The sequence below is a fragment of the Bubalus bubalis genome, chromosome 8 (assembly GCF_019923935.1).
Source record: "Bubalus bubalis isolate 160015118507 breed Murrah chromosome 8, NDDB_SH_1, whole genome shotgun sequence".
In the NCBI taxonomy this organism is placed as follows: Eukaryota; Metazoa; Chordata; class Mammalia; order Artiodactyla; family Bovidae; genus Bubalus; species Bubalus bubalis.
Genome location: NC_059164.1, coordinates 80,379,968 through 80,406,077, shown reverse-complemented (window position 1 = coordinate 80,406,077; position 26,110 = coordinate 80,379,968). Strand labels below are relative to the sequence as shown.

General features: G+C 38.6%; 1 protein-coding gene across 9 annotated transcripts in view; it reads left to right on the top strand.

Annotated features, from left to right (window-relative positions):
- Window positions 1–26,110, top strand: part of SUGCT (succinyl-CoA:glutarate-CoA transferase) — a 763,763-nt gene that overhangs the window by 53,591 nt on the left and 684,062 nt on the right. For 8 of the 9 annotated variants that reach the window (XM_025292055.3, XM_025292046.3, XM_025292043.3 and 5 more), the window contains one exon: window positions 21,665–21,756. The exons of the other annotated variant lie outside the window; for it this stretch is intronic. In XM_025292055.3, coding sequence (XP_025147840.2) covers window positions 21,665–21,756 — 92 coding nt within the window. The remainder of the gene's footprint in view (window positions 1–21,664; window positions 21,757–26,110) is intronic. 9 annotated transcript variants of the gene reach the window in all.

Sequence of the window (26,110 nt, the reverse complement as noted above, 5' to 3'; positions counted from 1 at the left end):
TGATGGAATTCCAGTTGAACTATTTCAAATCCTGAAAGATGATGCTGTGAAAGTGCTGCACTCAATATGCCAGCAAATTTGGAAAACTCAGCAGTGGCTACAGGACTGGAAAAGGGCAGTTTTCATTCCAATCCCAAAGAAAGGCAATGCCAAAGAATGCTCAAACTACCGCACAATTGCACTCATCTCACACACTAGTAAAGTAATGCTCAAAATTCTCCAAGCCAGGCTTCAGCAATATGTGAACTGTGAACTTCCTGATGTTCAAGCTGGTTTTAGAAAAGGCAGAGGAACCAGAGATCAAATTGCCAACATCCGCTGGATCATGGAAAAAGCAAGAGAGTTCCAGAAAAACATCTATTTCTGCTTTACTGACTATGCCAAAGCCTTTGACTGTGTGGATCACAATAAACTGTGGAAAATTCTGAAAGAGATGGGAATACCAGACCACCTGATCTGCCTCTTGAGAAACCTGTATGCAGGTCAGGAAGCAACAGTTAGAACTGGACATGGAGCAACAGACTGGTTCCAAATAGGAAAAGGAGTTCGTCAAGGCTGTATATTGTCACCCTGCTTATTTAACTTATATGCAGAGTACATCATGAGAAACGCTGGACTGGAAGAAACACAAGCTGGAATCAAGATTGGTGGGAGAAATATCAATAATCTCAGATATGCAGATGACACCACCCTTATGGCAGAAAGTGAAGAGGAACTCAAAAGCCTCTTGATGAAAGTGAAAGTGGAGAGTGAAAAAGTTGGCTTAAAGCTCAACATTCAGAAAATGAAGATCATGGTATCTGGTCCCATCACTTCATGGGAAATAGATGGGGAAACAGTGGAAACAGTGTCAGACTATTTTTCTGGGCTCCAAAATCACTGCAGATGGTGACTGCAGCCATGAAATTAAAAGACGCTTACTCCTTGGAAGGAAAGTTATGACCAACCTAGATAGCATATTCAAAAGAAGAGACATTACTTTGCCAACAAAGGTTCATCTAGTCAAGGCTATGATTTTTCCAGTGGTCATGTATGGATGTGAGAGTTGGACTGTGAACAAGGCTGAGCGCTGAAGAATTGATGCTTTTGAACTGTGGTGTTGGAGAAGACTCTTGAGAGTCCCTTGGACTGCCAGGAGATCCAACCAGTCCATTCTGAAGGAGATCAGCCCTGGGATTTCTTTGGAAGGAATGATGCTAAAGCTGAAACTCCAGTACTTTGGCCACGTCATTCGAAGAGTTGACTCATTGGAAAAGACTCTGATGCTGGGAGGGATTGGGGGCAGGAGGAGAAGGGGACAACAGAGGATGAGATGGCTGGATGCCATCACTGACTCGATGGACGTGAGTCTGGGTGAACTCTGGGAGTTGGTGATGGACAGGGAGGCCTGGCGTGCTGCGATTCATGGGGTCGCAAAGAGTCGGACACCACTGACCGACTGAACTGAACTATCCATATTTGGCTAGCGGGAACAGTTTCAAAATAGCGCCTGTATATTTTTTGATATGTCCTCGTCACCCTTTGAGCACTTTCTTAATTTTTAGCACAAGATAATCAACATTTATTTACGTTCTCCCCCTGCCATCAACCCCTCCAACCCTCCTCCGCCCCCCCCACTGCACCTGCACTACCCCTGCCCACAGGCCTGATTTTAACTGTTTTTCCAAGGAGCCCTGGTTCCATTGAGTGGAGCATGATATTTAAGAACCAAGATCTGAGCACTGGATTGTGGTCCTAATTGCAAACGTTTAAAGCCCATTAGTTTATTCTGCAAGTGATTATTTTAACTAGCGTCGTTACATGTTGTACTATTTTCTCCTGACTTCATGTTATTTATTTCTCTGCTTTTGGCCTTGGTGTTAACTATGTGTGTTTGCTCACTCAGGAAGCATTGCTTACTCACAAGTCTGCATTTTTGGGAAGACTTTAATTGTTCCCAACTTTGGGGAGTTCAAAGATAACTGGGTTTTGTTTGATATCTTTTTTACTTGGATTCCTTTTAGTTTTTTGTTTGTTTCATTGATCTCTATTAAATAAAGATGTAGACTGTACTTAACTGAGTACTTTTCTCTTGGCAGTGGAACAAGGCTAAAGGTGATTATTGTTAATTTATTACTCACTTGAGTTATCCGTTTATCTGGGGTTGATTTGAGTTGATGTTTAGTCTCTGTAAAGAGGTCAGTACTGGACATTTTGCGTTCTTTGCCTAAAATGTCCCTTCTCAGGCTGACGTAGTGCTGCTATTTGGAGTGTGGGAATCTAGCTATAGGGAATTGGTTTATGTGAGAGCCTGGCTGGGCTTTTATTTTCTTTTCTCCTCATGTTTTATATACTCATGTTTTATGTTTCAGTCATTTAAAATTTGATTTTTCTCCTAAAAATGAAAAGTATATAAAAATGATAATTCTCTTTTTTCTTTAGTAATTTTATGGGGCATCTGTCAGAACATGAACTGCCTTCCTCTTATACAAATATTGAGTCTTGGGATATAGATGTAACCCTTGGTAGTTTCTTTCGAATAGATTCCATGAAAATATATTCGAATTCTTAATCTGAGGACAGATTCTGCAATTTATTTTCATTATATCAGTGATTCTTAATAGTTTTTTCCCCTCCCTATTTGAATAAGTCTTCTGAGATTTAGGATAATCTGTGTGTGTGTGTGTATAACTTACATGATTGTGGGTGTAGTTAAAGTCACTTTTAACAGATTGTATTTGCATGATCATCAAAGCTTTTGCAGTTGTAGACTTTATTTGGATGATGAAAATTTGAAGACTTTTTACTTCTTTTCCATTAAAAACATACTCTATATTGTAGGCAAGATAGTATCTTGACACCCAGTTACCCCTAACCTTTGTCTGTCTTATAAAAAACATTTGTTTTGATAGTTTATGTGAAGAATATCATAGGCATGCATGAAATAGTATAAAATACAAAAATATGTATCAGTCAAGTGAGTGTTTATTAAGTTTCTACTGTCCGCTTGGTGTTATTATTAACTAGTTGGGGAAAATGAAATCTATGTATAAGAAGCAATCATCAAAATATATTTATATATATTAGTATCATCAAATTGACTATCATAAAAGTGGTAACTCTATAGTAAAGACAGCTATCACTATCATCAGTAAAACCTTTTTTGCTTAGTGTCCTTTTATTATAGTAATGCTGCTTAATTTACAAATTTATTTGCCTTTTCTGACTAGGAACATATACTTATTAGTATTTCAGATGTTTTAGTTGCTATACAATTAATCAACCAATTTTGCTGCCTCTCAGTGGTAGACATTAAGAGATCTAAATTTCATAGGTTATTTGAAATTGAGGTAACAAACTGTATTAATCGAATTTTTGGTCTTTGAAAATGTATGAGCTGTTAATACTCATGGAAATATTTTGTAAAAGTGGTTACATAGTAACGAGTGTCAAGACTTCAATACCTATAAAATCATAGCGAGTACCTCTGTGACCTTGGGTAAGGTACTTAATCTCTCAAAACCTCATTTTTCTAGGTAGTAATTCAAATAGGATAATACAATTTACCTCATGTAATTCTTCAAAGACTTAAATCAGATGACACATACAAAGCACCAGCACAATTCCTGGAACATAGCAAGTATTCTGTACATGTTAACTATCATTATTATTATTGTCACCACCCTAAATTACCACTTGCTTTATGGAGTCCTTGGTTAAGTATTAGTTTTGATTGGTTGGCATATTTGCAGGGAAGTTTCTTGCTCTATTGAGATTTACAGGAATCTCAGTGGAATCCAGCTGAGGTTAGTTTTGTAATCTTGCATGTAGAAAGGTACATATCTTATAGTCAAAAATTCTGTATCATGACCTAAGGGAAAAAGAAAAAAAAATCCACCAAAATTGTGTAACCGTGAAAATCTAAATTGTTATGCATGTGACAGAAGGACAAACCCTCTTAAGTGGAAGGTATAATTATGGGAAATCTTTCAAATTAATAGGAAAAATTTTTTTTAAAATGCCAATAGGCATCACTGACTCGATGGACGTGAGTCTGAGTGAACTCCGGGAGTTGGTGATGGACAGGGAGGCCTGGTGTGCTGCAATTCATGGGGTTGCAAAGAGTCAGACACGATTGAGTGACTGATCTGAACTGAGAAAAGTTGAGTAAAATCCATAAGAATATAAAACTTTGGCCCATTTACTAAATGCCTCATTTAATTCTCACAGTGGAGGAAAAATGTATGACAAGGAAGATGTCCAAAAAGCAAAGCACACAAATTAATAAACAAAAACAAAAACATTGAGACTGGCTCTGGAGTTTTTTCTGAATTAATCCTATGAAGTTGAATTTAGAAAGTGGCTAACTAGAGTCTTCAGACATCCTATTTAGATGAAAGAAAACCAGATGGGGCAGGTGTGGAGGTGGTGCAGCTGCTTGGGTCATAGCGAGAACATGGAAACAAACTAGATGTCCATCGACAGATGAATGGATAAAAAAGTTGTGGTACACATGCACAGTGGAATACTACTCAGTCATAAAAAAGAATATATTTGAATCAGATCTAATGAGGTGAATGAACCTAAGGCTATTATACAGAGTGAAGTAGGTCAGAAAGAAAAGATAAATATCATATCAGTTCAGTTCAGTCGCTCATTTGTGTCTGAATCTCTTTGACCCCATGGACTATAGCACGCCAGGCCTCCCTGTCCATTGCCAACTCCTGGAGTTTACTTGAACTCATGTCCATTGAGTCGGTGATGCCATCCAACCATCTCATCCTTTGTCGTCGCCTTTTCCTCCTGCATTCAATCTTTCCCAGCATCACAGTCTTTACTAATGAGTCAGCTCTTTGTATCATGTGGCCAAAGTATTGGAGTTTCAGCTTCAACATCAGTCCTTCCAATGAACACTCAGGACTGATCTCCTTTAGGATGGACTGGTTGGATATCCGTGCAGTCCAAGGGACTCTCAAGAGTCTTCTCCAACACCACAGTTCAAAAGCATCAATTTTTCGGTGCTCAGCTTTCTTTGTAGTCCGACTCTTACATCCATACATGACTACTGGAAAAACCATAGGTTTGACTAGACGGACCTTTGTTGGCAAAGTAATGTCTCTGCTTTTTAATATGCTTTCTAGGTTGGTCATAACTTTTCTTCCAAGGAGCCAGCGTCTTTTAATTCCTTGGCTGTAGTCACCATCTGCACTGATTTTGGAGCCCCCCAAAATAAAGCCTTTCACTGTTTCCCCATCTATTTGCCATGAAGTGATGGGACTGGATGCAATGATGTTAGTTTTCTGAATGTTGAGTTTTAAGTCAACTTTTCACTCTCCTCTTTCACTTTCATCAAGAAACTCTTCAGTTCTTCTTTGCATTCTGCCATAACTGTGGTGTCATCTGCATATCTGAGGTTATTGATATTTCTCCCGGCAATCTTGATTCCAGCTTGTGCTTCCTCCAGCCCTGCATTTCTCATGATGTACTCTGCATATAAGTTAAATAAGCAGGGTGACAATATACAGCCTTGATGTACTCCTTTCCCGATTAGGAACCAGTCTGTTGTTCCATGTCCAGTTCTAACTGTTGCTTCCTGACCTGCATACAGATGTCTCAACTGGCAGGTCAGGTGGTCTGATATTCCCATCTCTTTAAGAATTTTCCAGAGTTTGTTGTGGTCCACACAGTGAAAGTCTTTGGCATAGTCAATAAAGCAGAAGTAGATGTTTTTCTGGAACTCTCTTGCTTTTTCGATGATTCAGCGGATGTTGGCAATTTGATCTCTAGTTCCTCTGCCTGTTCTAAATCCAGCTTGGACATCTGGAAGTTCACGGTTCAGGTACTGTTGAAGCCTGGCTTGGAGAATTTTGAGCATTACTTTACTAGCATGAAAGATGAGTGCAATTGTGAAGTAGTTTGAGCATTCTTTGGCATTGCCTTTCTTTGGGATTGAAATGAAAACTGCCCTTTTCCAGTCCTGTGGCCACTGCTGAGCTTTCCAAATTTTCTGGCATATTGAGTTCAGCACTTTCACAGCATCATCTTTTAGGATTTGATAATTCAACTGGAATTCCATCACCTCTACTAGCTTTGTTCATAGTGATGCTTCCTAAGGCCCATTTGACGTCACATTCGAGGATGTCTGGCTCTAGGTAAGTGATCACACCATCGTGATTATCTGGGTTGTGAAGATCTTTTTTGTATAGTTCTGTGTATTCTTGCCACCTCTTCTTAATATCTTCTGCTTCTGTTAGGTCCATACCATTTCTGTCCTTTATTGTGCTCATCTTTGCATGAAATGTTCCCTTGGTATCTCTAATTTTCCTGGAGAAATCTCTACTCTTTCCCATTCTATTATTTCCCTCTATTACTTTGCATCAATTGCTGGGGAAGGCTTTCTTATCTCTCCTTGCTATTCTTTGGAACTCTGCATTCAAATGGATATATCTTTCCTTTTCTCCTTTGCCTTTCACTTCTCTTTTCACAGCTATTTGTAAGGTCTCCTCAGACAACCGTTTTGTCTTTTTTGCATTTCTTTTTCTTGGGGTGGTCTTGATCCCTGCCTCCTGTACAATGTCAGGAACTTCTGTGCATAGTTCTTCAGACACTCTGTCTATCAGATCTTATCCCTTGAATCTATTTCTCACTTCTACTGTATAATGGTAAGGGATTTGATTTAGGTCATACCTGAATGGTCTGGTGGTTTTCCCTACTTTCTTTAAGTTAATTCTGAATTTGGCAATAGGGAGTTCATGATCTGTGCCACAGTCAGCTCCCGATCTAGTTTTTGCTGACTGTATAGAGCTTCTCCATCTTTGGCTGCAAAGAATATAATCCATCTGATTTCAGTATTGACCATCTGGTGATGTCCGTGTGTAGAGTCTTCTCTTGTATTGTTGGAAGAGGGTGTTTGCTATGACCAGTGCGTTCTCTTGGTAAAACTCTATTAGCCTTTACCCTGCTTCATTCTGTGCTCCAAGGCCAAAGTTACCTGTTACTCCAGGTATTTCTTGACTTCCTACTCTTGCATTCCTGTCCCCTATAATGAAGAGAATATCTTTTGTTGGGTGTTAGTTCTAGAAAGTCTTGTAGGTCTTCATAGAATCGTTCAACTTCAGTTTCTTCATCATTACTGGTTGGGGCATAGACTTGGATTGCTGTGATACTGAATGGTTTGCCTTGGAAACGAACAGAGATCATTCTGTCATTTTTGAGATTGCATCCAAGTACTGAAGTTCGGACTCTTGTTGACTATGATGGCTACTCCAGTTCTTCTAAGGGATTCTTGCCCACAGTAGTAGATATAATGGCATCTGAGTTAAATTCACCCATTCCAGTCCATTTTAGTTTGCGGATTCCTAAAATGTTGATGTTCACTCTTGCCATCTCCTGTTTGACCACTTCCTCTTTGCCTTGATTCATGGACCTAACATTCCAGGTTCCTATGCAATCTTGTTGTTTACAGTATCAGATTTGACTTCTATCACCCATCACATCCACAACTGGGTGTTTTTTTTTGCTTTGGTTTCGTCTCTTCATTCTTTCTGGAGTTATTTCTCTACTAATCTCCAATAGCATATTAGGCACCTACCAACCTGGGGAGTTCATCTTTCAGTGTCATATCTTTTCACCTTTTCATACTGTTCTTGAAGTTCTTAAGGCAATAATAGTGAAGTGGTTTGCTGTTCCCTTTCCAGATAGTAAATATTGCATACTAACACATATATACGGAATCTGGAAAAATGGTAGTGAAGAATTATTTGCAGAGCAGCAATGAAGAAGCAGACATAGAGAATAAACTTATGAACATGGGGAGAGGGGAGGAGAGGGTGAGATGTATGGAGAGAGTAACATGGAAACTTACATTACCATATATAAAATGGATAGGCTGTGGGAATTTGCTGTATGGCTCAGGAAACTCAAACAGGGGCTCTATCAATCTAGAGGGGTGGGATGGGGAGGGAGATGGGACGGAGGTTCAAAAGGGAGAGGAGGATATATGTATACCTATGGCTGATTCATGTTGAGGTTTGACAGCAACAAAATTCTGTAAAGCATTTATCGTTTAATTAAAAAGTTAATAAATTAAAAAAAAAAACCTGATGGGGAAACTGAAAATCTGAGTGTTAATTCTTGTGTGCCATTGGTTGGCTTTATGACTTTAGATAAGTCATTTAACATCTCAGAACTTCAGTTTTCTTATCTATAAAGCAAGAGTTTTTGCCCATTTCATTCAACTCTAATATACCTTGGTGTACTTTTATGAAATGAAATTTGCATGTAATTCTTAAACTTATTTCTTTTTGGCATTTTATTGTGGAAAATCTTAAAGTTACATAAAAGTAGAGAAACTATTATAATGGCTCTTGAAGTGCATATTACCTGGGTTAATAGTGATCAAGTCACAGCCAATCTTATTTTGTCTACAGTCCTACCTATTCTCTCTTCCCCTGATCACTTAAAAGCAAATCTCAGATGTTAAATTATTTTATTTCTAAATATTTCAAAACATGCCTAAAATAAAAGGACTGCTTTTAAAGCATAAACACCCAATGTCATCACATGTAAATTAAACCAACCCTATAATTACTTAATGGGCTTCCCTGGTGGTTCAGACAGTAAAGAATCTGCCTACAATGTGGGAGACCTGGGTTCAATCCCTGGGTTGGAAAGATCCCCTAGAGAAAGGAATGGCAACCTACTCCAGTATACTTGCCTGGATAATCCCACAAACAGAGGGGCCTGGTGACTACAGTCCATGGGGTCACAAAGAGTCGGACATGACTGAGTGACTAACGCTAACTAACTATAATTACTTAATAACACCAAGATATTCAACTGGTGTTCAGGTTTTCCCAGTTCTGTCTCTCTGTTTTACTGTTTGTTAATTTGAATTGGAATACAAATAAAAGTCTTACCGTTGCAGTTCATTGATATGTCCCCTACATCTCCTTTAATTTATAGTTCTTTCTCAGTCTCTTGTTTCTTACAGTTTGTTTGTTTTAAAAAACCCAGTTTATTTTTTTCTGTTGGTAGATTGAATTTTGCTGATTGCACTCCTATGTTGTTTAATTTTTCTTGTTATTATTTCCAAATTGACATATCTATAGGTTTGCTCAAATTTTGGGTTTTTTTTTTGGGTTGCAATATGTCGTAGAAGGTGATGTGTAGTTCCACTCGGAGGCACGTATGGGTTGGCCCTGGCTCTTTTTTGTGGTATTAGCAGCCACTGATGATGATTACCTGGGTCTATTGATTCATTGCGTGGCTGTGTGTGTGTCTGACTCTTTGTGACTCCATGGACTGTAGCCCACCAGGCTTGTCTGTCCATGGAATTTCCCAGGCAAGAATACTGGAGTAGGTTGCCATTTCCTACACCAAGGGATCTTCCCAACCCAAGGATGGAACCTGCGTCTCTTGAGTCTCCTATAGGCAGATTCTTTACCATTTTGCCACAGGGAAAGCCCCTTGGGAGTTACAAGAAGATGATATCCTAATCCTGCTGCTCCTTCTTTGTGTATTGATTGGAGTACTTCCATAAAAATAATGTTCCCCTCATCAACTGTTTGATTATCCTGAGATAGAGATCACTAAGTAAAGGCAGAATGGCTGTAAATTCTATTTACCAATTATCATAATAATGAATTTATGCCTTAGAATCTTCCAAGGGTGACTGATGATTAAAAAAATATTATGAAATCACAGAATTTAACATATTTGATACGTTTCAGTCCAGTGCAGCTCTTATCCTTATTGATTCTCAAAATGATCTCATTTTTGGTCAGTGGGGGCCTTTTTAAGTTGGCTTGTGCATACTTTTGACATGACTAATAGTCTGATAACTTCTTTGATTTCTGATATAATAAGATATGGGCTTCCCTGGTGGCACAGACTGCCAGTGCAGAAGATATGGGTTCAATCCCTGGATTGGGAAGATCCCCTGGAGGAGGAAATGGTAGGCTACCCCAGTATTCTTGCCTGGGAAATCCCATGGATAGAGGAGCCAGGTGGGCTACAGTCCACGTGGTCTCAGAAGAGTTAGACATGAGTTAGTGACTAAACAACAACATAATAAGATATTATAGGTGAACTTTGTACTTTTCCTGTCCTGTCTTGGAATCAACCATTTCCCCAAGACTCTTAATTTCTTTTAGTGGAAAATGGCATTTAGAGACCACAGTCTAGATACTAGGGATGCTCTTTGCTACTGGGTTAGTCTTTGCTTCTAGGCCTTTTCAGTGTTTCAGTGCACAGATAAGAAAATAAATATTTTTTTAAAAATAAAATACATCAAGTGTATAATCTTTTAATTCAGAAATAATTTACACACCAGAAAATGGGCAAAGAAAGGAAGTCTAGACATTTGTACACATTTTAAAGGATTCCCTTATTTATTGTAGAATATTTTATTGCTTCTGTTTTTTCAAGTAAGCAACCTGTTTTTGGAGTTTTTATAGCTGCTGGAATGATACTGACTTTAAACATATTCCTATTTTGGCTGTACTGCCTTATGATCCAGCAATCCCACTGCTGGGCATACACACTGAGGAAACCAGAAGGGAAAGAGACACGTGTACCCCAATGTTCATCGCAGCACTGTTTATAATAGCCAGGACATGGAAGCAACCTAGATGTCCATCGGCAGATGAATGGATAAGAAAGCTATGGTACATATACACAATGGAGTATTACTCAGCCATTAAAAAGAATACATTTGAATCAGTTCTAATGAGGTGGATGAAACTGGAGCCTATTATACAGAGTGAAGTAAGCCAGAAAGAAAAACAGCAATACAGTATACTAATGCATATATATGGAATTTAGAAAGATGGTAACAATAACCCTGTGTATGAGACAGCAAAAGAGACACTGATGTATAGAACAGTCTTATGGACTCTGTGGGAGAGGGAGAGGGTGGGAAGATTTGGGAGAATGGCATTGAAACATGTAAAATATCATGTATGAAACGAGTTGCCAGTCCAGGTTCAATGCACGATGCTGGATGCTTGGGGCTGGTGCACTGGGATGATCCAGAGGGATGGTGTGGGGAGGGAGGAGGGAGAAGGGTTCAGGATGGGGAACATGTGTTTACCTGTGGCGGATTCATTTTGATATTTGGCAAAACTAATACAATTATGTAAAGTTTAAAAATAAAATAAAATTAAAAAAAAATAAACATACTCCTATTTTGGTTAAGGAGAAGAAGGAAACAAAAAGTTAAGGCACGACTAAGAAGAAAAATGAGTATTCAGGGCAAATATTAAAAGATAGGAAGGAAATCTTTTCTCTCTAGTTCCCTTCCCTTGCAATTTTACTTATGTCTGAAAGTTCATTTTGCTTTATAGTCACTGTTCATAAGAGCCACAAGATGGCGACATTGCTCCATAAAATGAATGTAAGTGAGTAAGGGCTCTGGGGAGTAAACAGCAGAGGAAAAGATGTTCCTCTCTGATTTTTCATAATTGCCTTAATTTTCCTTTCCTCCTGTACTTGAATATAAAATATAAGTAACATGCTTAAATTTGTCCTCTTTATTTTGGATTTAATCAGGATCGTTTTTGGAATTGTAGAACTAAAAATAAAATTTAAAAAGAACTATCTGGATCCCATGCTTACCATTTTTTCAGCTTTGTTAAATTATTAATTAATAATTCAGTCTTCACATTGCCCACAGAGTAATCTTTGCAAAATACCATTTTGATAATATCAGTTTCCTGTGGTAAAATTTTTTATTTATTTTCATAAGTATTTGATGTTACTAGTTGTCAGTACTTAAGTACCTAAGGCAAGTATAAGGTGAAAGGTAGAATAAGCTTTGACTCATTACAACAAAAATATATTTTATTATTGTCAAGTTTCTTTTCTAAAATGGCCATGTGCTAGTTTCCAAGTACATAAACTTTCAAGTTTAATGGGTTCTTAAACAACATAATTGCAATGCCTAGAATATTTATTCTCATCATTTCAACATACCTCAAGGCAGTTCTTGTTATTCTGAATATCTTGTGGAAAGGGAAAACTACTATATTATTAGTATATTAATCAATGCATATTTATTAACTAAATACATTTAGCTATCAATGTAAAATGTACTTTGCTTCTGATGTTTTATCAAACTGAACCCTCATAATTATATCTTTGGGAGCTTCCCAGGGGCGCTAGTGGTAAAGAACCTGCCTGCCAATGCAGGAGATGTAAGAAATGTGGGTTCAATCCCTGAGTTGGGAAGATTCCCAGGAGGAGAGCATGGCAGCCCACTCTGGTATTCTTGCCTGGAGAATCCCATGGACAGGGGCGCCTGGTGGGCTATAGTCCATGGGGTCACAGAGAGTCAGATATGACTAAAGCGACTTAGCATGTACACTTGCACAATGTATCTATGAGATAAGTGTGAATACTGTGGAAACTGAAATTCAGGGGGATTACATGAATTGTTGAGGATTCAGTACTTCGCAGAGCCTTGGTTGGAATCCAGACTTTTTTCAGTCCTGGAACTCATCCTCTTATTCACTATGCCATGCTGCTTCTGTGAGAGTAACTATTTATATTTCTCTTTAATAGAAATGTCTGGAAGTTGTAATTTAAAGTAATTAGGATATTTGTGCCTCCTCCTCCTTGTAAGCTGAACAAGAGAATTTGTATCACAAGGCAAGTATTATGGTGCCTTTTACTTAGCAAACTGTTTCTCTGAGCATTTTTTTCCTGCAGGCCTTATTTAGAAGACTTCATTTAGAGTTGTGCTGATGATGAGAGCCTTCTTTTTGTCCCATTTGAGGCACTGGGGTTCCTGGCTGCTAATACTCCCTACCCAGAGTGGACTGAAACCAATTCCTTCTCTTGACTTCCTGCTGAGAGAACAGGTGGTTCACCAGCACAGAGTGTTCCTGCCTTACGTGGAGCTTCTCTCTGCTCCTGGAGGACTGCTTTATGCTGCGGATGCTGGTGGTTGAAAAACCATGGTGTCCAGGATGCCCTTTACAGCTGTCAACCAGCTGCCCTGGAATATCAATTCTTTAAACGTGTGGTAGAATTCACCATTGAAACCTCTGGTCTTGGACATTTGTTTGTTGGGAGGTTTTGGTTTGCTGATTTCATCTCCTTACCAGTAATTGGTCTATTCAGATTTTCTGTTTCTTCATGATTCAGTCCTGAAGTTTCTAGAAATCTACCCTTTTCTCCTAGGTTGTCCAATTTGTTGGTATACACCTTTCCATAGTAGTCTCTTATGACTCTTTGCATTTCTGTGGTGTCACCTGTGACATCTCCTCTCTCCTTTCTGATTTTATTTATTTGAATTCTTACTCTATTTTTTTTGGTGAGTCTAAAAGTTTGTCAATTTTATACATCTTTTCAAAGAACCAGCTCTTAGTTTCACTGATCTTTTCTATTATCTTTTTTAGTCCCTCTTAGATTTTTTTCTTCACTGTTCGTTGATATTTTCTTCCGTCTTCTAACTTTGAGCTTCATTTGATCCTGTTTTTCTGGGTACTCGATGTTTGAAGTTAGGTTGTTTATTTGAGATCATTCTTGTTTTTCTTTGAGATCATTCTTGTTTCTTTATGTAGGAATTTACCAGGTGAACTTTACCCTGAGAACTGTGTTTGCTGCATCCCATAATTTTGGTAGGTTGTATTTCCATTTTTATTTGTCTCAAAGAATTTTTTGATTTATGTTTTGATTTATTCTTTGACACATTGTATAGTAATAGGTTTACTTTATATCTGTTTGTGAATTTTCTATTTTTCTTCTTGTAATTGATTTCTAGTTTCCTGTCACTGTGGTCAGAAAATATGTTTTACATGACTTCAGTCTTCTTAAAGTTTAAGCCTTGTTTTGTGGCCCACATATGATTTATTCTGAGAAAGTTCCCTGTGTGCTTGAGAAAAATGTGTATTTTACTGCTGATGGATGAATATTATGTAAATGTCTGTAAATTCCATTAGGTTTAATATGTAGTTTAAGTTCAATATTTTCTGTTTAGATGATCAAGCTGTTGCTGAAAGTGGGGTATTAAAGTATCCTACTGTTGCTGTGGGGCTTCCCAGGTGGTGCTAGTGGCAAAGAGCCTGCTTGCCAATGCAGGAGACCTAAGAGACACTAGTTCTCTCCCTGGGTCAGGAAGATCCCCTGGAAGAGGGCACAGCAACCCATTCCAGTATTCTTGGCTTGAGAATCCTATGGACAGAGGAGCCTGGTGGGCGGCAGTCCTTGGGGTTGCAAAGAGTCAGACACGACTGAAGCGACTTAGCACGCGTGCACGCACTGTTACTATTGTTGTTCAATGGCTCAGTCGTGTCCAAGTCTGCGATCCCAGGGATTGCAGCACATCAGGCTTCCCTGTCGTTCACCATCTCTCCGAGTTTGCTCAAACTCATGTGCACTGAGTCTGTGATGCTATCCACCATCTCGTCCTCTGTCGTCGCCTTCTCCTTCTGCCTTCAGGCTTTCCCAGCATCCGGGTCTTTTCCAATGAGTCACTCTTCACATCAGGCGGCCAAAGTATTGGAGCTTCAGTTTCAGCATGAGTCCTTCCAGTGAATATTCGGGACTGATTTCCTTTCGGATTTACTGGTTTGATCTCCTTGCAGTCCAAGGGACTCTCAAGAGTCTTCTCCAGCACCACAGTTTGAAGGCATCAGTTCTTTGGCACTCAGCCTTTTTTGTTGTCCAGCTCTCACCTCCATACATGACTACTGGAAAAACCACAGCTTTGACTAGATGGACTTTTGTAGGCAAAGTAATGTCTCTGCTTTTTAATATGCTGTCTAGGTTTGTCATTGCTTTTTTTCCAAGCAGCAAGTGTCTTTTAATTTCATGGCTGGAGTCACTGTCGACAGTGATTTTGGAGCCCAAGAAAATAAAGTCTGTCACTGTTTCCATTTTTTCCTCATCTATTTGCCATGAAGTGATGGGACCAGATATCATGATACTCGTTTTTTGAATATTGAGTTTTAAGCCAGGTTTTCACTCTCCTTTTTCACCCTCATCAAGAGGCTCTTCGGTTCCTCCTCACTTACTGTCGTAAGGGTGGTATCATCTGCATGTCTGATGTTGTAGATATTTCTCCCCACAATCTTGATTCCAGCTTGTACTTCATCAGCCTGGCATTTTGCATGATGTACTCTGCATATAAGTTAAATAAGAAGGGTGACAGTGTACAGCCTTGATGTACTTCTTTCCCAATTTGGAACCAGTCCATTGTTCCATGTCTGGTTCTAATTGTTGCTTCTTGACCTGCATACAGATTTCTCAAGAGGCAGGTAAGTTGGTCTGGTATTCCCATCTCTTGAAGAATTTTCCACAGTTTGTTGTGATCTACACAGTCAAAAGCTTTAGCGTAGTCAATGGAGCAGTAGATGTTTTTTGGAATTCTCTAGCTTGTTCTATGATCCAACAGATGTTGACAATTTGATTTCTGGTTTCTCTGTCTTTTCTAAATCCAGCTTGTACATCTGGAATTTCTTGGTTCATATACTGTTGAAGCTAGCTTGAAGGATTTTGAGCATCACCTTGCTAGCATGTGAAATGAATGCAATTGTGCAGTAGTTTGAACATTCTTTGGCATTGCCTTTCTTTGGGACTGAAATGAAAACTGACCTTTTCAGTCCTGTGGCCACTGCTGAGTTTTCCAAATTTGCTAGCATATTGAGTGCAGTACTTTCGCAGCATCATATTTTAGGATTTTCAATAGCTCAACTGGAATTCCATCACCTCCACTAGCTTTGTTTGTAGTGATGCTTCCTAAGGCCCACTTGACTTCACATTCCAGGATGTCTGGCTCTAGGTGAGTGATCATACTATCATGATTATCTGGGTCTTTTGTATAGTTCTGTGTATCCTTGCCACCTCTTCTTAATATCTTCTGCTTCTGTTAAGTCCATACCATTTCTGTCCTTTGTTGTGCCTATCTTTGCATGAAAAGTTCCCTTGATATCTCTAATTTTCTTGAAGAGATATCTGATCTTTCCCATTGTAGTGTTTTCCTCTATTTCTTTGCATTGTTCACTTAAAAAGGCTTTCTTGTCTCTTCTTGCTATTCTCTGGAACTCTGCATTCAGATGGGTATATCTTTCCTTTTCTCCTTTGCTTTTTGCTTCTCTTCTTTTCTCAGCTATTTGTAAGGCCTCCTCAGACAACCATTTTATCTTTTTGCATTTCTTTGCTGTCTATTTCTCCCTTCAGGTCTATTAATATTTGCTTTAAATGTCTAGGTGCTTGTATGTTGGGTGCATAAATATTTACATATATTATATCCTCTTGTTGGACTGACCCTCTGTCACTATAAAATAACCATTTTTTCTCTTGTCTTTGTCCTAAAGCCTACCTTAGCTGATAAGTATAGATACGTTACTTTCTTCTAATTTTTATTTGCATAGAGTGCCTTTTCCCATGCCTTCACTTTCAGTCTGTGTTCTTAAGCTGTATTGTAAGCAGCATATAGTTGAGTTTTGTTCATTATATCCATTCAGCCACTCTTGTGTTTTTTGACTGGAAAATTTATCCCATGTACATTTAAAGTAATTTTTGATAGTTATAGCTTCCATTGGGAAGCCCTGGTGGCTCAGAGGTAAAGAATCTGCCTTCAGTGCAGGAAATGCAGATTTGATCTCTGGGTTGCAAAGATTCCCTGGAGAAGGAAATGGCAATCCACTCCAGTATTCTTGCCTGGGAAATACCAGAGACAGAGGAGCCAGGCAGGCTATAATCCATGGGGTTGCAAAAGAGTCAGACACAGTTTAGTGACTAAACAAAAACAATGGCCTTACTATTACCATTTTGTTAATTGTTTTCTGGTTGTTTTATAATTTCTTTGTTCCTTTCTTTCACTCTTGTTTCCTTCCTTTGTGATTTGATGATTTTCTGTAGTTATATGCTTAGATTACTCTTTTGTGTACCTACAATGGAGTTTTGCATTGTGTTACCATGAGGCTTACATAAAACATCTGAAAGCTATAATAATCTATTTTAAGCTGATAGCAACTTGACTTCAAATGTATAAAAAGGTTTTACATTTTCACTCTTCTCCAGCATTTAATGTTTTGATGTCACAATTTACATCTTTTTAAATATTATGTATCATTAACAAATTCTTGTAGTTATAAGTGGGCTTAATACTTTTAATTTTAATCTTTATACCAGTTATAAGTGATTTACTCACCATTATTATAATATTACAGCATTCTGAATTTAACCATATATTTACTTTTATCAGTGAGTTTTATACTTTCATGTTTTAATGTTGCTACTTAGCATCCTTTTGTTTCAACTTAAAGAAATCCCTTTAACATACCTTGTAAGAACAGTCTAGTGGTGATAAATTCCTTCAGCTTTTATTTGTCTGGAAATTCTTTATCTCTCTTTCATGTCTGAAGGACTTTTATTGAGTATTCTTGTTTGGCAATCTTTTTTTTTCCTTTCAGTACTTTGAATGTTTCATCCCACTGCCTTCTGACCTGCAAGGTAGAATCCACTGATAATCTTATGAGGGTTCCCTTGTAAGTAACAGGTTGCTTTTCTGTTGCTGTTTTTATGGTTCTTTGTCTTCAACTTTTGACAATTTAGTTATACTTAGAACTCCCTGGACTGCCTAGATTTGGATGTTTGGTCCCCGCCCCCCCCCTCCCCCGCAAGGTTAGGGAAGTGTTCAGTCATTGTTGTTGTTGAGTTGCTAAGTCATGTCCGACTCTTTGTGACCCCATGGACTGCAGCAAACAGGCTTCCATGTCCTTCACTATCTCCCACAGTTTGCTCAAACTCATGTCCATTGAGTCAATGATGCCATCCAACCATCTCATCTTCTGTCTCCGCCTTCTTGTCTTACCCTCAATCTTTCCTATTATTTCTTTGAATAAAGCCCTCCCCTTCTACATTTTTCTTTGAATAAAGCCCTTCTCTTCTTCTAAGGGATGACAGAGGATGAGATGGTTGGATAGCATCACTGACTTGATGGACAGGAGTTTGAGAAAGCTCTGGGAGTTGGTGATGGACAGGGAGGCCTGGCGTGCTGCAGTCTGTGGGGTCAAAAAGAGTCAGACATGACTGCGTGACTGAACTGAGTCCCCTTCTAGGATTTTTATAATGTGTATATTGACCCATTTGCAGTGCCTTATAAATCTCTTAAGATATCTTCACTTCTTTTTTAGTCTTTTTTTTTCTTTTTGCTTCATTGCTTGGTTGTATTCCACTGCTCTGTCTCCTAATTCACTGATATTATCATTTGATCTGGTCTGCTGTTGGTCCTTTCTATCGAATTTTTCAGTTTAGTTATTTTATTCTTTATCTCTATACTATCTGTTTGGTACTTTATAATATCATTAATCTCTGTTGAAAAATCTTTCTTTGCTCATGCACTGCTTTCCTGACCTCTGTGAGCATTCTTCTGAGCATTACGTTGAACTCTGTGAGATAAATGACTTTTGTCTGTTTCATTAAGATTGGTTTCTGGAGACTTTACTTGTTCTCTTGTTTGGAACATATTCCCATGTTTCTTCATTTTCCTTGAATGCTTCTATTGGTTTTCATGCATTAGCTAAAACAGCACCTCTCTCAGTCTTAGCAGATTAGTCTTGCATTAGGAGATGAATCCTGTGTATTAACCCAGCCTGAATTCGTGGTTGCCTCACAAACCTTTGAGATTATTCAAGCCTCTGTCTTTTTATTTTGTGCCTTTTAGTAGTTTAGGGTATGTGAAGACCCGTCAACGTTCCAAAGGGAAAGACTGTTGTGAGGCCTAGATGCAGGCAGATTAGAAGCCAGACCCTCGGGCAACAGCTGGAAACGTGTGCTGTCAAGCAGTTTCTGGGGAGAAACTGGGAGATTGGTATATTTGTCTTCTCGCTTTGCACTGAGTCTGGGTAGATAGCTGTGAGTGTGTGTTGGGGGAGGGTATTCCTGAGCCTATTGAAAAGCTGCTTATTTCTTTGCTATAGTCCAGTTTGACTTATTAACTGCAGGCACTGTTGGTAGTCGGAACCAGGTGATATGGGGGCCCATCTCCCAGGCAGTATCTGCAAAAGCTGGGGCACAAGACATGTGCCCCATCTCTCTAGAAACTCCTTCTAGAGAGATGATGGTGACCTGATTTTATTGTGGGAGTGAGCTGCATAGAGAAGGTGGGCAAGTGCCCACTGATTCCTTCAGGTCCCAGTTAGATGCCAATTAGGTAGGGTCATTTAGATTTCAATTAGTGTCAGGATCCTTAGGCAGCAGCTTGTAAAGTATTCAGTTAAAGCCTTTCTGGGGGAGGACTGGGAGTTGGCCATTTTTGCTGCTCCTCCAGTCTTGAGACCTGGGGGGGATAGCTGTGGTTAATGTTCATGAGCCTGTAATTAGCTTCTTTGTTGGCTATAGTCCCGTAGGACTCATGAATTCTGGCTGTCAGAGATAGGAGTTTTAGGGGACCGTTCCTCAGGGAGGAGCCTTAAAAGCTGGGACACTTGCTGTGCTGCCTGTACTGTTTGTTCCTTAGGGAGACGCTAGGAGTTTGGAGTTTCCACCTAATTGTATGGTGCTGAGCCTGGAGCAAGGTTAATGGTGAGAGTGTCTCAGCCTTTTATGGATATTGCCTGTGTTACCCAATGTGTAGGAGTCATTCTAGTCGATTTCTCTAGTTTCTCAATTCCCAAATTCCTCTCAGAGAGAAGTGCTCTGTGTGGAGCTGTACACCCACTCTGTGCACGGAAGGAGGAAAATGGCCTTCTATGTCATCATTTTAGTCCAAAACAAAACAGAGGAAAAAGCCTCTTTAGTTTCTGTAGTAATTAATTTGTTTCTTTCTTAAAAGATAAGTTTTTTATAACCAATATTCATTCATTTATTCATTTGGTAACCATTATTGAATTCTATTCTAGATGTTGGCAGTACTGCAGTGAATTAAATTGAAAAAAAAAAAATCTCTTGAGCATACCTTTAAGTAGGGAGGATACAGAAAATAAATAACTAAACTTTATTATGTATCTTGTGGTGATAAGAGGTATAAAGTCAAATACAATCATGAAAGGGGGATTAAGAGTGAGAAGTAAGAGTGATCTCTCATAAAAGTTCTCCAAGGAAGACCTCTCTGGTAAGGACACATTCCAGTTTAGAGTTGGAGGATGTGAGGAATGTAGATATATAGAATGAAATAGAGGGAAGGTGTTCCAGGTTGCTGGAGGAGCAAGCAAAATATATGGAATTTGGAGACAGATTCATGTAGCTCCTCATATTATCCAATGGTAAGCCCAGGACTGAGGAGAGCAGGATAAAATATGTTTTCTGTTTTTCTAATTTTTGCTGATGGCAAAGAAAAGGTGATAGCTTTCCCTTCTGTTTGTAATTCTAAAAAGCACTGTCAGGAGATATATTAATTCTCTTTTTGTTCAAATTTTAGGGCATGGAAACCCACCTCCAGGGGATCTTCCTAATCCAGGGATCGAATGGTCTCCCACATTACAAGCAGTGGCTCAGACAGTAAAGAATCTGCCTGCAGTGTGAGAGACCTGGGTTCCATCCCTGTGTTGGGAAGATCCCCTGGAGAAGGGAATGGCTATTACTCCAGTAGTCTTGCCTGGAGAATTCCATGGACAGAGGAGCCTGGTGGGCTACAATCGATAGGATTGCAAAGAGTTGGACGCTACTAAGCAACTAATACTTACTTACTTAAACTTAAAGTTTTCATTTATATTTTCCTTGCGTACTTGAGAAAGCTTGTTAATAAAACCTAAGGAGATACCATTTTGTTTTATTTTGCATAGTGTTTGGTATAGAACAAGAGTAGCAAATACCTATTGGTTAATGACTGAATCAGACTAAACCATAAAGGATTAAGGAGGGGTGGAAACAGGCAAATTGGAGAATTTATGCCCTGTGCACAGGGAAGAACGTGGCTTATTGGTTATTGCCATGTGAGGATGTGAGCCTAGATTTGAGTGTATTTTCTGTTTTTTTCAGGTCAAGCCTATTTTATGTGCTATTTCCTGATCTTTAAACGTTGGAAACTAAGTAAAAAGTTTTCAAAACACTCTTAAGGCCAGATAAAACATTCATACAAGGAGAATCTGGCCCACACGTTACAAGTTTGCAACCGTCTGTGGTGTAACACCATGGTTAAATTTTTACTGCCTCCTTCAAAGGAACTTCCCTGGTGGCTCAGAGGGTAAAGTGTCTGCCTCCAATGCGGGAGACCCAGGTTCAATCCCTGGGTCAGGAAGATCTCCTGGAGAAGGAAATGGCAATCCACTCCAGTATTCTTGCCTGGAAGATCCCATAGATGGAGGAGCCTGGTAGGCTACAGTCCATGCGGTCACAAAGAGTCGGACACGACTGAGTGACTTCACTTTCACTTTCAAAGGATAGTGTAGGTTTAATACAACAAAATGCTGCAGAATTTCTGGATACAAATGCTTTTAACATGCTATTATACTATTGGACTTCTAGGTGGTGCTAGTGGTAAACAACTTGCCTGCCAATGCAGGAGACACAAGAGATGCTTGTTTGATCCCTGGGTTGGCAAGGTCCCCTGGAGGAGGGCAATGCAACCCACTCCAGTATTCTTGGCTGGAGAATCCCATGAACAGAGGACCCTGGCGAGCTGCAGTCCATAGGATTGTACAGAGTGGGACACGACTGAAGTGACTTAGCACAGCACACATTATAGTATTGCTCTCCCTGGGTGGTGCTGAATATATATCTATTCTCGTTGTCTTAGGGTATGGTCAGACAGGTCCACTGTCTCAGCGAGCTGGTTATGATGCTATTGCCTCTGCTGTTTCTGGTCTAATGCATATCACAGGACCTGAGGTAAGTATCTTTCTTTAGAATAGTCATAATTTCCCCCCATTTATTCCAAAGGATTTTTCCTCTTCACTGACCCCATAGGCTTAAACATGAGTCAATTTTAGAAAGAAACCATGGAAAGTGAATGCCTTTAAAAATGGAAGTGTTGAATGTACTTGATGCTAAATGTCAATATGGTCCCATGCGAAATAACAGTCTTATTAGCAAGAAGCAATAGATCAAGTGGTGAACACATTTTCCATATGCATTATATTACTCAAGCTTAGTAAAGGCACTTTTGTGTGACCTTGGAATATTCCTGTGTGAAGTAGAATGGCTGACTAGACTAGTCTGCGGATGTCCAAGGGGACAGAGGAGCCTGGTGTGCTATATTCCCTGGGGTCACTAAGAGTTGGACATAACTGAGCGACTGAAAAACAACTTTCCTTTGACCTATATACATAGTGGAGGGTTTCTTCTTCCCTCTGGAATATTGTAAATTGTTGTTTATTTTCAACTATGTTATTTAACGCCTTGGGTGTAGTTGTGTCTGATTGTTATATGCATTGATTCTGATGTGAAAGAATTATTTGACTTTATAACACTCTTCTCCATGATGATGGGTTGGGAAGTTCCCCTAAAGTATATAGATGACCAAAATGTGGATAGTTTGATCAAAGAAAATGGACTCCTGGGGAAAACTAAACATGCCATTAAATAAAGTAAAAAAAAAAAGAAAAAAGTGTGAACACACTGAATAAAATACTAAAGACATAGGTAGTACATGTTCCCTGGTGGCTTAGATGGTAAAGAATCCACCTGCAGGAGACCTGGGTTTGATCCCTGGATTGGAAAGATGCCCTGCTGGCCTGGAGAATTCCATGGACAGAGGACCCCTGGAAGTCCCTGGGGTCACAAAAAGTTGAACATGACTGAGTAACTTTCACACAATACATTTTCTAAGTAATAATTAACCTATATATTATGATACATTTAAACATCAAGAATTATATCAATCAATGAAAAAGATGTATTGACCATCTGCATGTAGTGTTGTTTTAGATACCAGAAATAATTTAATGGTACCCTGTAAGTAACAGTTTGGTTGACTAGATTAGACATATACTCATGGTAAAGTTAAAAAATGAAAGAAAATTACATAAAATTAAGCTGGGAGGATCCCCTGGAGAAGGTATGTCTACCCACTCCAGTATTGTTGCCTAGAGAATTCCATGGACAGAGGAGCCTGGCAGGCTACAATCCATGGGGTCGCAAACAGTCAGGCATGACTGTGTTACTAACACCTTCACTTTCAAGTGGAACATTATGTAGCACTGTGACTTGTCTTTGTCACCCTGTATCTGAGTCTACAATGTAAATCTCCTTCCCTCTGTCCTCAATTCCCCTGCTTCTCCTCGGAGAGAATCAATGCTATCACTTTTCTTTTGCACGCTTTCAGAGGTGTTCCATTCAAAAATAAACACAGTAGTCTCCCATCTTTTAAAAAACACAGTTGGTAATATACTTTCTCAAATTTCCTCCCAGGTTTTGCAGATATAATTAACATACTGCTGCTACTGCTACTGCTAAGTCACTTCAGTCGTGTCTGACTCTGCGACCCCATAGACGGCAGCCCACCAGGCTCCCCCGTCCCTGGGATTCTCCAGGCAAGAACACTGGAGTGGGTTGCCATTTCCTTCTCCAATGCATGAAAGTGCAAAGTGAAAGTGAAGTCGTTCAGTCGTGTCCGACTCTTAGCGACCCCATGGACTGCAGCCTACCAGGCTCCTCTGTCCATGGGATTCTCCAGGCAAGAGTACTGGAGTGGGGTGCCATTGCCTTCTCTGAATTAACATATAGCAGTGTTTAACTTTAAGGTGTACAGCATAATGATTTGACTTAAATATATGATGAAATGATGACCACAATAGATTTAGTGAACTATTGTCTCATACAGATACAGCATTAAAGAAATAAATTTTTTTTTTTCTGTGGTATGAGTACTCTTAGGATTTACTGTCTTAACAACATTCGTATATATGGTACAGCAGTGTTAATTATCTCTATCATGTTGTACGTTACATCCCTAGTACATATGTATCTTATAACTGAAAGTTTCTACCTTTAGACTGCCTACATCCAGCTCCCACTAGTCACACCCGATGCCTCTGGTGTCTACAATGTGATCTCTTTTTCTATGACTTTGTTTTTGAAGTATGATTGACTTACAACGCTATGTTAGTTTCTGGGGCGCACCATAAAGAATCAGTATTTGTATGCATTTCAAAATGATCCCCTTGTTAAATCTAGTTGTTATCTGTTACAAAACAGCAGTATTATATAATTATTAACTATATTCCCCACACAGTACATTTCATACCTATGACTCATTTATTTTCTAACTCGAAGTTTGTACTTCTTAATCTCCCTCATCTATTTCTCTCCTCTACCCAGCCTCCTTCTCTCTGGCAATCACTTGTTTGTTCCCTATAACTCTTGTTTCTGTTTAACTATGTTCCTTCATTTGTTTTGTTTTTTAGTTTTCACAATTGAGTGAAGTCATACAGTATTTGTCTTTCTCTATCTGACTTGTTTCATTTAGAATAATACTCTCTAGGTGTAAAAGCACTTGTTCAGTCGTTTAAAATTTTACCATTTTAAAAATTGAAGTATAGTTAATTTACAATGTTGTGTTAATTTCAGCTGTATAGTAAAGTGACAAATAACAGAAAGTGTTAGTCACTCAGTCGTATCTGACTCTTTTTGACCCCATGGATTGTAGCCCACCAGGGTTCTCTGCCATGAAATTCTCCAGGCAAGACTACTGGAATGGGTTGCTATTTCCTTCTCTAGGGGATCTTCCCAACCCAGGGATTGGACCTGGGTCTCCTGCCTTGCAGAATTCTTTACTGTGTGAGCTGTATATATATATATATATATATATATATATATATAATTTTTTGGATTCTTTTCCATTATAGGTTATTACAAGATATTGTATATAGTTCCCTGTACTATAATAGTAACTTGTTTACCTATTATATATATATATTAGTGTGTGTATGTTTATTCCAATCTCCTAATTTATCTTCCCCCAGTTATCTTCTTTCATAACCATAAGTTTGTTTTCTATGTCTTTGAGTCTATTTCTGTTTTGTAAATAAGTTCATTTGTATCATTTTTTTTTAAGATTCCATATATAGGTGATATCATATGATACTTGTCTTCCTCTGTCTTATTACGATAATCTCTGGGTCCATCCATATTGCTGCAAATAGCTTTTCATTCTTTTTGTGGCCAAGTAGTAGCCCATCTTTAATGGTTTTTAAATCTCATAAAAAGTGAAGTATACCTTATATATAACAAAATGAAAAATCTTAAAGGTATGGTTCAGTGATGTTTTACGAATATATACACCAGGATAAATACCACCCAGTTCAAGATACAGCATATTTCTATCACTCCAGAGAGTTCCCTCATACCTCTTCCCAAACAATACCACCTCCTCCTAGAGGTAACCACTATTTTGACTTCTACTGGTGTAGACTAGTTTTACCTATTTTGGACTTGTGCAGATAGAATCCTGTAGTGTATGCTTTTTAGTGTCTGGCTTATCTTGTCCAACACAGATTTTTTGAGGTTCGTTAGATTGTTGTGTGTGCCAGTGATGGTGTAACATTCTGTTGTATGACTAGACCACAGTGTATCTATTGTTCTGAAAATGAATATTTGAGCTGTTTCCAGTTTTTTTCTATTTTGAATACACACTTTTATTTCCCTTGAGTATATATACCTCATAGTGGAACAGATGGGTTACAGGTTAGGTGTATATTTAACTTTATTAATACTGCCTATTTTCCAAAAATGTACCAGTTTTCCAAAATGGAAAAGAAACTCAATTCCAGTGACTGATATTAATACTGCTGATAGTTATTATTGAAGCTTATTTGAATGTTCAGCTATTATTCCATAGAGCTTATATCACAGTGTAATTCTACTTTGCTTTTCTCACATTTGGCTCCCAAATGGAAGGAAACCCAGAGAAAGAAAGTTCTCTGTGAAATTTATATAAGAATGCAAAAATCCTCAAATTTCTCTAAAACTTTTTTTTCTAAAGCAGTGTTCTAGTAAGAGATTTCACACACATGTCTTCCTGCCCCCATACTAACAATACCAATTTTTCAAGAAATAACCTATATTTCTTGTGAGAGGAGAAACCTCCCCTATTGAAAGTTTTTTTTTTCTTTTAGAGAAAGCATTCATTTTAGAAGTATTATATCTTATTCTGAATTATCTAATGTTTGCTAAAAATTTCTTTATTCTGTAAGGGGTCATGTAATCTCATATTATTTAAGATGTCAGTTTTATTCTCTATCTC